This window comes from Taudactylus pleione, unplaced genomic scaffold (genome assembly GCF_031769625.1).
Source record: "Taudactylus pleione unplaced genomic scaffold, aTauple2 ptg000517l, whole genome shotgun sequence".
Lineage (NCBI taxonomy): Eukaryota > Metazoa > Chordata > Amphibia > Anura > Myobatrachidae > Taudactylus > Taudactylus pleione.
In genome coordinates, this window is record NW_028284919.1 from 2,580,472 (window position 1) to 2,597,575 (window position 17,104).

At 41.4% G+C, this 17,104-nt stretch overlaps 1 protein-coding gene across 1 annotated transcript in view; it reads left to right on the forward strand.

Moving 5' to 3' along the window:
- Positions 1–17,104, forward strand: part of DPP6 (dipeptidyl peptidase like 6) — a 587,423-nt gene that overhangs the window by 221,698 nt on the left and 348,621 nt on the right. Inside the window, exon 3 of the mRNA XM_088450360.1 lies at positions 2,182–2,280. Within this exon, the coding sequence (XP_088306486.1) occupies positions 2,182–2,280 (99 nt within the window). The remainder of the gene's footprint in view (positions 1–2,181; positions 2,281–17,104) is intronic.

Here is a 17,104-nt window from a genome sequence, read left to right on the forward strand (position 1 = left end):
TGGCACTCCCGGCCACCCGGAAAGGTGGACAAGTCCCTCGGGTTTGAGGCCAACCGGCCACGCACAGGCGGCCGATGACGTGATTTGCATTGAATCGTGTAAATGTAGCACCCCCACTCCACAATGCCGGTAATCTCGGCTTTGCATAGTGGGGGGTGGGGCTACAAAGACGCAATAGTGTTGTCACCCCCCCGCACTAGCCCCGCCCACCTCAGCTGAGTTCTGCCCCCCACAGTGCCGGCCTGGCTGCCTTTTCCCAGAGGATGCTGCCTAAAAGGACAGCAAGTATGCATTTGCATCCATGAAGAGAATTCCATGCAACTCGAGATTGCATAGGTATAATTATATTTATATTGGTTTATATACAAATTTCTCTCAGTGTACATGTGAAGAAAAACGAAATAGCTTTTAGCTGTAATATTTTAATTTTCATTAGGTCACTTTCTTCATCAGCATTGGCTAGGTATATAAATGCCATGTATTCCTAATTTCCATGGACAATCCAGGTTTTTAAGGATGTTTCCAAGGAATTATTGTTTCTAGAAATGTCCCTGTTTTTATTATTGACCAACTCTGTACCCTATAATTAATTTTCATATCAGGCTCAGTTTTCATCTATTATTATTAATTTAGCCTGTAGGTGAATATTTCATATACAAAAAATACATTGCAATCAACTGATGTTATTATGGATATTGCAGTGCCTCGTCTTAGTGCTGTGTATTATATCCTTTAATGCATGGGCTCAGTAGGAGGTGCATTAATGAGGACTGAATTCAGAACAAGCAGTTTGAGAACACTAATAGACTCCTATACACCAGCCTTCCTGGCAAATGCCAGATCACCAGGTCAGATCTCATTACTATTTGTGATGATTGGTTGTGCTGTGACTACAGATTGTACCCAATGTGCCTATAGAGGTGAGGTAGCCAAATATTTTACCCAATGTGCCTATAGAGGTGAGGTAACCAAACATTTTAACCCAATGTTCCTATAGAGGTGAGGTAGCCAAGCATTTTACCCAAAGTGCCTATAGAGGTGAGGTAGCCAAAAGTTTTACCCAATGAGCCTATAGAGGTGAGGTAGCCAAACTTTTTACCAAATGTGCCTATAGAGGTGAGGTAACCAAACATTTTACTCAATGTGCCTATTGAGGTGAGGTAGCCAATAATTTTACCCAATGTTCCTATAGAGGTGAGGTAGCCAAGCATTTTACACAATGTTCCTATAGAGGTGAGGTAGCCAAGCATTTTAGACAATGTTCCTATAGAGGTGAGGTAGCCAAGCATTTTACTCAATGTGCCTATAGAGGTGAGGTAGCCAAACATTTTACTCAATGTGCCTATAGAGGTGAGGTAGCCAATAATTTTACCCAATGTTCCTATAGAGGTGAGGTAGCCAAGCATTTTACCCAATGTTCCTATAGAAGTGAGGTAGCCAAGCATTTTACCCAATGTTCCTATAGAGGTGAGGTAGCCAAGCGTTTTACTGAGTGATGCCTCAATGATCATTTAGCATCTCCAACAAATCTAATCATATCCTGTGGACCCCAGCTTTCTTATGTATATAATGAAAGATGTTTTATTTTATTTCTTAGACTATCTTTTACTGATCATATTCCTTTGTGTTCAAATAGATTGAATTATCATCAAATTATGATCCACTGATCCAATGCACAAGAGGAGATGTATCAACCTTTGAGAGAGATACAGTGGAGAAGTTGCCCATAGCAACCTACCAGCTTATAGCTATCATTTATCTAGCACAGTATATAAAATGACAGAAGCTGATTGGTTGCTATGGTAACTTCTCCACTTTGCCTCTCTTGAAGGTTTGATAAATTTTCTCTCTGGTCTCCAAAAACATGTCTGCTGAGGAAAAATCGACCAAGCCATTTCTTATTGATTGGCTCTTCTCCATTCATTTCCATTCACAAGGTCCTAGCAATAATGGAGGAGAGGGAATGCATCATGTGACAGAGATGGAGAGAGAGAGCTGTTTTGTGCCTGTCACATGGTTTCACAATAGGTTTCTGAATGTTCCATCAGATTTATTTACTGAACTGAAAAAAAAAAATAACATGCCAGAGTTTGCTTATATATTTTCTCGTATCTAATTGGAATTCAGTGACTTAAGCTGAGGATGAAAAATAACCAATATGTATTTGTATTCTTTTTCCAGTGGAAGATAATAGCCTGTCACTCAAGGCAAAGGTATCGTTGCAAGATTTGGTCAGTGGAGAGTTTGCAATCCACGATACAGAAGCTAAATGGATAAATGGTAAGTCTAATGCCACACTGCAGAACTTTCTCCATCAATCTTTCTATTAGTTTCTCCAAGTAGATAATGAAAGCAGCTTTATTATATCCTTGGCTAATAACCACCTGTATTAAGATTGATGTACTTTTCTGGAAGAATCAGTGCGTGATAACTGACACACATCCACTGCATTTTTCTATTTGTCTACTGATGCTGACCTGTTTTATCTTTCAGCAGTGCTGTATTGGGCCCAAAATTATTACAACTAAAAAATTGTTGAAAAACTGTTCTGTGCAGTTAATTGTTGTTTTTGAACATGTTAAATCGCTTTTTAGATACAAAATATACTTTTAATTGCATTAATTACCATTGAGATTACAGTTATATAACACATGGGGCGATTCAATTGTTGTGTGGGCAGCAATAATTAATGGGCGCCCAATGTTGCAATCCAATTGTTCTGGCCGCCCTTCAATTATCGCCGTCTTCATGCCCTATTAGACCAGGTTTAGCCAAAAGTGCTGGCTAGGGTGCCTTAACCACAGGTTTATCCCACATTTTTGCTCACACACTGCTGAGGGTGCGAGTAGAAATGGAAACGGAGCAACAATTGAATTGCTCCGTCAGGTGCCCTAACAAATAGCCGCTGTGTAAACAATTGAATCGCCCACACAGAGTCTACGAGGTTTATTATTATTACCGATTATTTATATAGTACACACATATTTCACAGCAAATTTGGCCATTCACATACAGTAAGCCCCTGACCTAGTGGAGCTTACTATCTATATTCCCTACCACATGCTCACACACATACATGCTAGGGTATATTTTAGTTAGGAACCAATTAACCTAGCAGTATATTTTTGAAGTGTGGGAGGAAACCGGAGCACCCAGAGGAAACCCACGCAAGCACAGGGAGAATCTACATACTCCACACAGTTAGGCATACTTGACGACTATCTGGCTGCTCCTTCCGGGAGGGAGCAGCCAGATCGGCAGAACAGGGGGCATGGCCGGCAAGAGTGGGCATGGCCGGGTGGGCTGAGGGCAGTTTGCGGGTGCGACAGGGGGCGGGGCCACACGATTGTGTCATTTTGGCCCCGACCCCGCTACACAATGCCAAAAAAACAGGCATTGTGAAGCAGGTGGCGGGGCCAAAATTACGCAAATCGCGTCAGCGCCCCCCAGCTGCAGGGCTTTAACAGGTACTGATGGGGGGGAGACGGGGGATCGGCGGCAAGTGGGAGGCTTGCCTGCCTTTCCGGGGGGCGGGAGCTGCACCGGTTTATCGGGAACTCCAGCCCAAATCGGGAGGGTAGGCAACCCTGCAGTTAGGGCTGGCTGTCGTGGGTATCGAACCCACGACCTCAGTGCTGTGAGGCACATACCCTGGGGCTACACTTCATATTAAAGGACATAAATGCATGTGGGTGGATCTGCTATAGTGGGGCCAGTGGTGTAAATTTAAATGAATTACTCTACCTAAAAGGCTTCATGCTTGTGGTGTGTTGCTAAACTTAGTCTGAAATTCCAGACTCTTTTTGGTTTATATTCCACCTGTTTGCGCACACCACCATCCCTCAATTAGCGCCGATTAAGGTTCTCACTATCACTGGCTACATATAAATTTAAATAAGCATCCCTGAAGAGATGCTTAAAGATTTTTCTGATTTTTTGAGGTAGTGCATTCCAGAGTATAGGTACAGGAGGAACAGCTCAGAGATGGGAGTGGGAAGTGGTGATAGGGGAGGATGATAGCATTAGGTCATTGGCACACCACACCATACAGCACAATAGAGTGGTAAACAGAAAGAAGAGAAGCCGTTTTTGAATTACATATAGTACTAGAAGAAAGACTTCAGAGATTGGCAGCTTTAGAGAAACCTCTAAGATGGGGGTTGGCATGGGTGCCTTAGCCAGCCTATGGCAAGGTTAGGAGAGGAAAGGGAACATATAGGGGATAATGCTGATGTTGCATGTTAATAGACTATAATTACTTTGAATGTAAGAGGCCAGACTTAGTTATGGGTAATCAGATGTAATCAAATGTAATTAAGAGGTTGTATGATGAATACGAATTGTAGAGGGAAGAGTGATCTGTTGCGGTTTGACATAGAACAAAAGGGAAGTAGATAATATAGTATGAAATTTTCATGTGTGGGCAAAATAGACAAATCTATAGAGAAAACGAAAATCTACAGGAGATGGTTAAGATGAGTCATTTTAAAGCAGAGGAGGAATCTGATTAAACAATAGGGATGTTATAATTTCCCAGAATGAGTCTGTATATTTTACAGGATAGAAGATGAAGGACTCAAGCAGAGCATCTAGACACAGATATGATGAGCCAGGACGATGATAGATGTCTAACACACATACAAATAACTGCTGATTTGTAAAAATGATAATATAGCTGTTTAATTAAAATACCATTCAATTAATTTCTCTAACACAGTAGTCCATGATTATTGGGATTAAAGTTATTAAATAAATGTGCATACACCATAAATGCAAATAGGGCTGTAGCGCATGGAGGCGCAGGGTTTAGTTAAAGTGCTACTTATATAATGGGCCTGATTGAGAAATGTTTTGCCGTACTGCTCATGTGCCACGATGGTCCTGCGCCGGCGGTAGCAGTGTGGCTCTAGACGCAGTTTGATTGACAGTCTGCAACCATTTTGGGAGGTAACAGGGAGCAGGGCCGAAACTAGGATATCTGTCACCCGGTGCAAGGCACTAATTTTGCGCCCCCTCCCTTCCCGTACCTGCATATTGTCCTTGCTCCTCCATAAGGCAGTACACTAGTCAAACATCCCTGGTATAGTGACTTACATTATTCCACACACCATAACGCCCATTACACATTATGCCACACACTATAATGCCTAATACCAAAGTGCCACTTACATATTTGCCCAACACCATTTTATGCCCCACAGTAAGGCTTTTAATTACTTTAAAATTACCTGCTCGTTGTCAGGGGTTTCATGCTCATTGCCAGGGGGTTTCATGCTTGTTGCCAGGGGGTTTCATGCTCATTGCTATGGGGTTAATGCTCGTTGCTATGGGGTTTATGCTCGTTGCCATGGGGTTTATGCTCGTTGCCAGGGGGTTTCACGGGAGAAGATACAGCTTTCAGCATCTTCTCCCGGCACTTGCACTGGCCTAACAGACACTAGAGGTCCAGTAGGACCTCTAGTGTCTGTCTCCTTCTTGGCGGCAGCCATTTTTGGATGGCCGTTTTTAGCAGAGTCCATGCGGAGGGCTAGTCCGCATGGAATACTCTGAAAATGGCCATCCAAAAATGTCCGCCGCCAAGGAGGAGACAGACACTAGAGGTCCAGTAAGGACCTCTAGCATCTGTCTCCTCCTCGGCGGCGGACATTTTTGGATGGCCGTTTTCTGAATCTGCAGCCCCCAAGCCACCGTGAGTCAGCCCTTTTTCACCCCTGCATTCCAGCACCCGGTGCACGTGCACCTCTAGCCCCCCCCTAGTTGCGGCCCTGCAGGGAGTGACAACTTACATGCAGGCGTGTGTAGCCCCTGACTTCTGTAGCTTGTCACCTGCTCCCACAGACAGGACAGATTTGTTGGGGTACTTTTGAACTGGGATTGAGGCCCACTGATCTAGGAGATAGTAGCAATAGAGGCAACCAGGCCACCTCTGTGATGTTCTGGGTTGTTTGTGGACCCGGGGTGGTAGCAGGAGCGATCACAGAAGCAGATTTGAAAATAAAACTAGGATCTTTAATAAGTGCTTGAGTAGACATATAATGTGGCAGTAAATAAAAGTCCAGGAATATATAAATGTGCACAAGAGTTCTGTGGTGGGAGCAAAAGGGTTAATGTCCAAGTAGAAACAATTAGAGCTGTCCAGGTGTGCAGGTAGTGAAACTGAAAATAATCAAGCCAGGTTTGCAGATAGTGAACTGAAAATAAACAAGCCAGGTTTGCAGGTAGTGAACTGAAGCGCAGGATGTCAGCTGGCTCAGGCACTCAGGTATGGGCAAGGGTGATGGAGGAAGCGGGGTAGTCCAGTGGGAGCTAGGAGCTGACAGGCAGACTGGCAGACAGCGAATTCACAGGAACAGGAAAGCACAGAGAACTCCCTCTCAGCTAGGCTGAGATACATGTTGCACTGGCAAAGAAGGAAGGCACTGACCCTTCCTAAATACCCCATGCCGTGCTGTTACTGTCCGGAGGGAACATGTGACTCACCAGGATTGGCCAGCCGCATCACATGGTCAGAAGGCAAGATGGCGGCGCCCATGCCAAATGGAACGGAGACGCCGCCAGGCCTTACCAGCGCAGAGTGACAACAGGCCCGCACGACAACGCGCGCAGCAAAAGCCCCCCGCCAGACACCAGCTCTGCCACCAGACAGCCCGTGCCACAATGACCTCACAGGTAACACTCGCCTAGCGCCATGCTGAAATACCCTGGCCGTGACAACCTCTGATAAGTACCACACTTCTTGCCATGATCTGATTGGATGGAGGATATGGGGCTTATAAAGAAAGTGCATTAAAAGCCATACAATGGATGTGTGTGTGTGTGTGTGTGTGTGTGTAAGCATTTTTTTGTCACACTGTCACATAAACTGTCTGTAGCTATTTGTTAACAGGTTATCATATACAGCCATTTAGACGACGTTCTAATTTACCTTTGTAATAATCATTTACCACTGAGCAGTAAAGTGAACTTATCCATTAAATAGCTGTAATAAAGTACAAAGTATGATACATTTAATCACACATTGTGATCATTAATCTTTACGTTCCTTTTCAGCACATCCTTTCCTTTCTATACCTACTGTGCTAAATTCATCTTGGTTGTATCTAAGATTTATCCACTTCTGTTCTTTAGCAACCCTATATTCTGTACATACAGTATTACCATACACCTGCACAGTGCCATTAACTATATATATATATATATATATATATATATATATTACAGTTAGGTCCATAAATATTGGGACATTGACAGAATTTTCAAATTTTGGCCTCTATTCACCACCACAATGGTTTTCAAATGAAACAAACAAGATGTGCTTTAACTGCAGACTTTCAGATTTAATTTGAGGGTAATTACATCCAAATCGGGTGAACGGTGTAGGAATTACAACAGTTTCAATATGTGCCTCCCATTTTTTAAGGGGCCAAAAGTAATGGGACTATCAACTCAAAAGCTATTTCATGGACAGGTGTGGGCTATTTCCTCATTATTTCATTATCACTTAAGCAGGTAAAAGGTCTGGAGTTGATTCTAGGTGTGACATTTGCATTTGGAATCAGTTGCTGTCGACTCTCAATATGAGATCCAAAGAGCTGTCACTATCAGTGAAGCAAGCCATCATGAGGCTGAAAAATCAAAACAAACCCATCAGAGAGATAGCAAAAACATTAGGTGTGCCCAAATCAACTGTTTGGAACATTCTTAAAAAGAAAGAATGCACCGGAGAGCTCAGCAACACCAAAAGATCCGGAAGACCATGGAAAACAACCGTGGTGGATAACAGAAGAATTATTTCCCTGGTGAAGAAAAACCCCTTCACGAGAGTTGGGCAAATCAAGAACACTCTCCAGGAGGTAGATGTATATGTGTCAAAGTCAACAATGAAGAGAAGAGTTCACAAGAGTGAATATAGAGGGTTCACCACAAGAATCAAACCATTGGTGAGCCACAAAAACAGGAAGACCAGATTAGAGTTTGCCAAACAACATCTAAAAAAGCCATTACAGTTCTGGAACAACATCCTATGGACAGATGAGACTAAGATCAACTTGTACCAGAGTGATGGGAAGAGAAGAGAAGGAAAGGAACTGCTCATGATCCAAAACATACCACCTCATCAGTGAAGCATGGTGGTGGTAGTGTCATGGCGTGGGCATGTATGGCTGCCAATGGAACTGTTTCCCTTGTATTTATTGATGATGTGACTGCTGACAAAAGCAGCAGAATGAATTCTGAAGTGTTTCGGGCAATATTATATGCTCATATTCAGTCAAATGCTTCAGAACTCATTGGATGGCGCTTCACAGTGCAGATGGACAATGACCCGAAGCATACTGCAAAAGCAACCAAAGAGTTTTTTAAGGCTAAAAAGTGGAATGTTATGCAATGGCCAAGTCAATCCCCTGACCTGAATCCGATTGAGCATGCATTTCACCTGATGAAGACAAAACTGAAGGGAAAATGCCCCAAGAACAAGCAGGAACTGAAGACATTTGCAGTAGAGGCCTGGCAGAGCATCACCAGGGATGAAACCCAGCGTCTGGTGATGTCTATGCGTTTCAGACTTCAGGCTGTAATTGCCTGCAAAGGATTTGCAACAAAGTATTAAAAAGTGAATGTTAGATTTAGGATTGTTTAGTTTGTCCCATTATTTTTGGTCCCTTAAAAAGTGGGAGGCACATATAGAAACCGTTGTAATTCCTACACCGTTCACCTGATTTGGATGATATTACCCTCAAATTAAATCTGAAAGTCTGCAGTTAAATCAAATCCTGTTTGTTTCATTTCAAAGCCATTGTGGTGGTGAATAGAGGCCAAAATCTGAAAATTCTGTCAATGTCCCAATATTTATGGACCTGACTGTATATATATATATATATATATATATATATGTATATATTCAGGGGTTAAAGTGGGCAGGAGTGGGGTGGAACTGAGTTCAGTCATCCTATAATGATGGTAGGTGGAACTAGTTCCACCTCTACCAAGTCCCTGCACAGAAGTCCCACAGACTGAGAGACACTCACTGTCTGCCTAGGGAGGCTCAATTTCTTCAGAGAAACCTGCATATAGGTAAGGAAAGAATCAAGTGAAGGCAATACATAGGGGTTGCAAAAAAACATTGGGCATCCAAGCGATAGACTAGTTTGTGGGGACCCCATTAAAAAAACTGAGAGGCACTGCAGAAAAATAAAACTAATGATATAGAACATTTTTTTTCTTTTAAGTGATCTAACAGCAGGAGTGATAAAAAAGCATCTAATGCATATCACACTGTCATAGCCCCCAAAGCTTCTGCCCAAGGCCTAGGCGGCCTCCCGGCATTCACTTTACCGTTTCCTATACACAACAGTGTGTGTGGCGGTGTAAAGAACAGTTTTCACTCTTGTTTTGGCCTATCAGACTAGCGAGGGGGTGGGGAGTAGGCAGTTCCACCACCTCTCCAGGGTCACTTTAAGCCATATATATATATATATATATATATATAATATATATATATATATATATATATATACACACACACAAACATGAAAGAGAGAGAGAGTGAGAGTGTGTATATATATTTGTGGGGAGAGAGAGAGAATATATGTGTGTGTATAAACTACCAACCAATCGGCTCCTGTCATTTTTCAAACGCAGCTGTGATATGGCAGTCAGGAGCTGATTGGCTGGTAGTACCTTAACTCCTTTCACTTTATCTCCTAACACAGCTTAGTAAATAGACCTCTTAAGCTGGGCACACAGACGATATTCTGATTCCTACAGATCAGAACGACAAATCGCTCAAATCGTCAAGTGTGTACACACTATGTGCACTCCCGCGGTGTCGTCCGTCTTCAGATCTGCTGTACATGCTGCTCAATCGGAGGATCTGACTGATGACTCCATGCATTTGGATGCGGCAGGGGAACGACATATTGTTTGGCAGATTGCACAGTGTGTATGCACTATATTGTTTGTCTGGGAGTTCAAGGGAAATCTGGACGACGCATTGTTTGCTGATCATCTAGCGTGTACCCAGCTTTAGGAGCTGAGTTTATCACTTTCTAATTTATCACTTCCGAGAGCTTAGTACATCTCCCCCAGAGAGAGACAGAGAAAGAGAAAAAATATGTATATATATATATATATATATATATATAGATAGATAGAGAGAGAGAGAGAGAGAATATATGTGTGTGTATATGTGACTATATATATATATATATATATATATACACACTGTATGTGTGTGTTTATGTATATGTGTGTCTGTATATATATATATATATATATAAAAATTATTTTTTTATTTTATTTTTTTTCCTCTGTAGCATTAATCTTTTCAATTTTCTGTTTGCTGTTGTACAGCATTTCCCGTTTTCCCGTCTCTTTCTGTATAGTTTTAATTTTTCAGATGTTATCTTTTTTGATATCTTGGCTGAGCCTCCGAGCTTATGGATTTGTTTGAATAGCTTTCTTTTTATTCTTTTTCTCTTATTTCATTAGTTCACTCGGTATAAATGTTTTTTTTTGCCATCTGAATATCTCTTCTTTTGCAGCCGCTCTGCATTTAATTAGACCTCTATGACCTTCATTTTCAGTCTGTACGATGACATTCACTGTCATTGTGACACTCATTGTGTTTACTTTTCTCCTGCAGCCACTTCTTAGAATGGTAGTTTTGTACGCTGCCAGTTGTTTCTTCTATTGTGTAAGCACATTACTACATGTCAAATGATCTATCTTACTTTGGCAGGTTTTGTACTGTATATGTCAGATGATTTATATGTCCTTTATGCATGTTTCCTACCTGCTGCTTCCTCATTACACAGTTCATTTTCTGTCTCTACTAATTTAATGGATGAGCTGTTTGTTTGATAGATAATGATTGCTTGATGCAGCCTTTGATCTTTTTCTATAGTGCTTATATATTTTGTAGGGATGTGCTGACTCATTTGTGAAAGGACACTTCACATTAAACTTGACAGAGAACATAAAATTGTATTACCTTACTCTTTGGAATCAGATATTTCCTACTGGCAAAACGTGGATAGGTAAGAATACAAACAACACACACCAAGCAAACAAACAAACAAAAGCAAACATACACCAGACACACAAAAAAAGGGTCTAGATGAATCTGAATGTTTTTTATTTTTTTTTTGCTGTCAAATTCTGTGGGTCTCTCCTACCCCAATATTAGCACTGCAAGAGTCCCGTGATGGGATCCCCTCAATTTTGCAGATACTTATCCTTCACCTCACCTGTTTTGTTTCTCCAGAATGATATTAAATACAAAGAGCTGGGTAGTTGGGTCAATTATTTGGGTAGGTTAGCTGGTTCTGTCCTCACAATGTGCTTCTCTTTGGTTTATATAATTAGACAATCAACATAACCACTTCTACTTTTCGATAATCCAATCTAGATGTAAAGATCTGATGAATGGTGATTATTGTAGTAGTATGATTTAATAGCGAATTCTATGGTGAAACTGTAACCTAATCAATGCAATTACAATATAAACGGATGTAATGTAAACAACATGAAAATATAACTGAGTAACCTGCCAGTAGATCTCAAAATCGATGCTGTTATGAGGGGAGGAATAAATACACCTCTGCTGAGCATGTGAAAACTAAAATGGAGTACTCCACTATCCACTACCCATGGTGCATTGGGAACTAACTATGGAGGCCTAAGAGTTCAGTTAAGCTGACACTAGACTGGCTACTAGCTGGAGCATACACAAAAATAAATGAATATAAGAATCCTTATGCTGACGTCATTACAGACGTTGAAAGAAAAACTTGCTTGTAAGAGAAGTGAGCGAGTTCTGTATTAGGTATGTACACCAGAACTCAAAAGTTGCCATCATTAACGGATTGGTTTTACCATTCGTTGCCAGTTTTGCAATTGTTGCCAACCATCACATGCCTTCTTCCAGAGTTTGCATTATGCAATTGTCCACAGTACAGAACCTTTGCACATGTGCAAGTTTCTGCCATCAACTGTGCTTGCCCACCACATAATCATCATTGATTAAACCATTAACTTTACCTTGCGATGGCTATCTGCAATTACAAGGCTTGTTGCGATCTTGCAATCACCATCCATAGTCTGCATACAAAATCTTAAAGAAATTAAGAAGATGTTAAACCATCAGAACACTATTACAATGAGTACATAAAAACTAGGTTATGAATTCATTAAAAATAACCTAGGTTATCTCTAATTATGGTAAATGATAAGTACAAAAACTTGCAAGATACACTCTGCAAACAAGCGTACATTCAACTGTAATGTTTTGCTTTCTTTCTGTGCATCTTCTGTATGGTTGCAAATGGGTTATTCCATGGTCAAGTGGAACAATTTTGAAGATCATCCCCTCCGGACCATCTACAACTTTGATAAAATCTTACATGAAGGTTGGCATAAACTGTATGTCAGGCTAAGTTTGACAAAAATGTAGTTCACAAAATGCAATAGTAGCAAAACATGGCCCTCAAAGTGGGGGTGGGTACAACTATCAAAATTGGAGATAGTCAGGTGAGGACCCCTGGTCCACTTGACATGGAATGACTGAAATGCACTCCAGCATATATTTCACCTCTTCCTTCTTGCTACTTATATGATCAGAAATGATAAAAATCTTCCTGTCGACAAAGCTTATATGGCAGAAATTGCTGCAAATTGTATAAACTTTCCTGCAGTGATTACCTACTTACCTACCAGTGATTTGGAGGGTGAGAATCCAATCTATTGGCTAAGTGTGGTGGATTTAAAACCCACATGTTGCTGATGGATTGAGCTATTATGGTGGGTTATGATAATAAATATAAGTAAAAAAATGGTGTGCCCCCTTTATAGTGTAACTAGTGCCCAAAGCGTCAAACAGCTGGGGTCCCCCGATGGTTTGCTTACAACACCAATTGTGAGAGACCTGCACATACATGCACAGGATCTGTACTGCACATGTACACGTCTCCCGCTGTGAGATTGCTTGCAGTTCCCCCAAGCCGCAGTCTGATTGACATGCTGCTGCATTTGGGGGGAAGGCGTCAGGGACCATCCTACAAAACTGAGGCGTGTCTCCCCCACTTTGTAGGTGTGGTCAGGCCAGGGTCTGGCTTACTTAGATGGCCGATGGCTGAGACCATCATGACCGATGATCACCCGATGCTGCTTCTTAGAATGCACTCGGATCTGCAATGCCGGCAGTGGGTGTCTTACCCAGGGCCGGCTTTAGGGGTGTTCAACTTGAGCGGTCGCATAGGGGCGCCACCCATAGAGGACACACCCCTCCCCAACATCCCAATTTCAGCGGGACATTACTGTCCCGCTGTTCCACCCATGGGCTGAAGTGGCCCACAGGTGGTTAAATCGGGAGGTTGGGGACCCCCCACTGCCGCAGCTTTGCGGCGGTGCTAGACCTCGGAGACTCTGAATGGATGCTGCGCGCATGCGTGCGGCATCCATTCAGTGACTGGAGAGGGTTGGGAGAAGCCCAGCTAGTGAGGCTCCCCCCTGTCTGAGGTTATTTGGAGGTGGACACACCTCCTAATAACATCATGCAGGGGGCATGGCCTATGGCAATTAGGCCACGCCCCCATTTTCGGTCCAGCGCTGTGCTATGGGCTATTTGCTATAGTCAACATCTCCACTTCTAAAAACTTGCACTTTAGTAAATATAAATATACCCCATAAAGAGACCTTCTGTTATCTTTTAAACTTCATAGTCTGGGTGAGAAGGAGGTAGCTAGATTGGTAATGCAGCTACCAAATATTCCTCTGTCAGAATTACTGATAATTTACCTGGCCAAAATGATATAACTAATAACCATCCACATTTCAATAGCACAGAAATGACACATACTGTATACAAACACAATGTATACAAATAACCAGTTTTACATAAAATGGAAAAAATGTACACCTCATCACTGAATGGTCTGCATATCTGACAATTCCTTTCAAGTACATTATATATCCAGATTAGAATATTAATTCAAACTGTTATAATGTACAAATGTGATGCATGAAATAAAACCCATTGATTAATGAGCATTAATGCAGTATTTTTTAAAAGATTTTGTAAATAATAAAGGTGACCAACCCTAAAGATTAAGTAGACAGAAATGGATACATTTGTTTGAATCCACATTGCCAAATGGGGCTCATTTAGATTTGAGCACATATGTGCCTTTGGTTTACAAAAATCCATATGTATTGATGGAATAATTTTGTAAAGCTAACACCATACAAAGAGTGGCACTTACACCAGTGTACTGAAGACATATCAGCGTGCGTATGTACCTGTACACCTGACTGACCCCACTTACACCAGTGTACTGTAGACATATCAGAGGGCGTATGTACCTGTACACCTGACTGACCCCACTTACACCAGTGTACTGTAGACATATTAGCGTGCGTATGTACCTGTACACCTGACTGACACCCCTTACACCAGTGTACTGCAGACATATCAGCGTGCATATGTACCTGTACACCTGACTGACACCCCTTACACCAGTGTACTGTAGACATATCAGCGTGCGGATGTACCTGTACGCCTGACTGACACCACTTACACCAGTGTACTGCAGACATATCAGCGTGCGTATGTACCTGTACACCTGACTGACACCACTTACACCAGTGTACTGCAGACATATCAGCGTGCGTATGTACCTGTACACCTGACTGACACCACTTACACCAGCATACTGCAGACATATCAGCGTGCGTATGTACCTGTACACCTGACTGGAGCATCAAAATTCTGTGTTAGAACTTAATGCCAAAAAGGAATAACGCTATTTGTCCACAACTTAATAATGTAATAAAATTTTCATACTCTAATATGTTGTGTTTGAGTAGGGTAAGGTAGTCAGATATACAGGAGAGAATGATGTGGTATTGTATTAATAAAAGTGAAAGTAATTTATACAGTACCATAAAAATAAAATGAACTATAACACCCCCACATCCATTGTCTATCCCTTTAAAAATTAAATACCAATTGACTTTCCTGAACCAGTCTGTATGGAAGTGACAATTGATTAATTCAAATAGAAACTAACTAATTAACTTAATTAATTGATTTAATAAAACCATGATGGTAATGAATAAAGTAACCATCAGTCAGCGGTAAATCCACAAACAGCAAATCAGAAGGGTATAGATCAGAGTTTCCCAAACGCGGTCATCAAGGCTCCCCAACAGTTCAGGTTTTAGAGAGATCCATGGTTGAGCACAGATGACTTAATTAGTACCTCAGTCAATTTAATTTAACACCCGTGCTCAACCATGGATAGCCCTAAAGGTGCATACACACACAACGATTTTGTTACCAACAATTTTATGAATGATTTTATAAACGATTTTCTGTCAGATTATCTGTCAGTTTTTTTGAAGTGTAGTGAACGATTTGAACTACAAACGATTTTTGCATATTCCCTTAATGAAAATCGTTCAGTTGGTCAGTGTTAATGAACGCGCATGAATGATAATCGTTCATCGTTTTAACTCAGAAAGTGAAAGATTTTTTCAACGATTGAACGATAAACAATATCGTTATCGATAATCGTTCAAAAAATCGTGTGTGTATGCAGCTTAAATCCTGAACTGATGGGGAGCTTTGAGGATCACATTTGGGAACGTATGGTCTAGATAGGAAATAACATTTATAATCATTTATGGAAGGCAAAAAATTATTAATAAATGTTACAAATATTGGCCCTCATTCAGAGCCGCTCGTTAGCGGCAGTACGCTCGTTCCGAGCGATGTTTGCACATCTGCGCATGCGTACGGTTTTTAGTACGCATGCGCGAACCAGTCAGTGCGGCCGAAAATCGTTTGTACGCTATATAGCGAGTGCCTGCTATTTTGAGTGACAGAATGAGGCGTATGTGGGTGGTAACAGGGGAAGGTGCTTGAAAATGGGGAGTGGAGATCCGAACGCAGGCGTGCTTAAAGGTCAAAACGGGCGTTTTATGGGTGTGCATATTTAAAACAGCAGCGTCATTGACCACGTCACTGGGTTCTTTTATAGCCAGAACTGCTCGCAAATTTGTGGTAGCAAACACCAACCACAAGAATAGCGAGCAGTTCATACGCTGGTCGATGTACTCAATTAATCTAATAAATAGCGGACATGACGTATGGTGCGAGCGGCCAGGGGGCGTTTTTAACAAATAAACGAGCGTATGTTTTGCTCGTTCGTTCAGACTTAGAGGTGTGAACAGACTGCAATGTGCGTACGGATCATTTGAATAGCCACCCCTTGTTTTTAAACGAACGACCGCAAATAGCGAACGGCTCTGAATGAGGGCCATTATTTCCTAAAGAATGTGGAGGTTAAATTTTGGAGGTACAAAAATTGCATTGCTTTTGTGTCTCTTAGGTGTTTGCAGTCATTCCCAGACCTTAGAAAATACAGGGTTCTCTTTTACAAAGTGATGGTCCATATGTTTTCATCAGAAATACATAACTGACAATCTCTTCCTATTAACTGTAAAGCACTTTAAACTTTTATTGCGCAGACGTTCACACTTGGAAGATATGAAATTGTTCCATTTGTACTTATTTTGCAAACAGACATTTATGGATATTCATCCTAACATGTTAAAAAGCTGTAAGTCTTACCAATGTTTCAGTGTCAAGCAGTGTAATGCATCTTGTTTTAGAAAAAAGGATTATAATTTCCAGCTTGGCAAGTCAAGTAAAGAACAAACATAGACAAAATGACTGCAGTAACATTACAAACAAAAACGAGACATTCTCGTTTTTATTTAGCTATATAAAATATAAATATTTATATTTTTCAGTGGTCATAAAACCATTGCAGATATACAAAATCTTTTTTGCACAGTTTAACAAGAAAATTGTGCCAGGGCAGCTGGGTAATATTCAGATCGTCGGCGATAATGACTGGTAATGGAAGTCCACTTAAGGGGGGTATCCGCTACGTGATTTTAGCAGGCGATTGAACGATAACGACGTCGTTATCGTTCAATCGTTTAAAAATCGTTTATAAATCGTGCAGTGTTTGGTCGTTAACGATCAATGATGCGCGCTCCCGCTGGTCGTTTGATCATCTCGTCAGTCGACCGAACATGC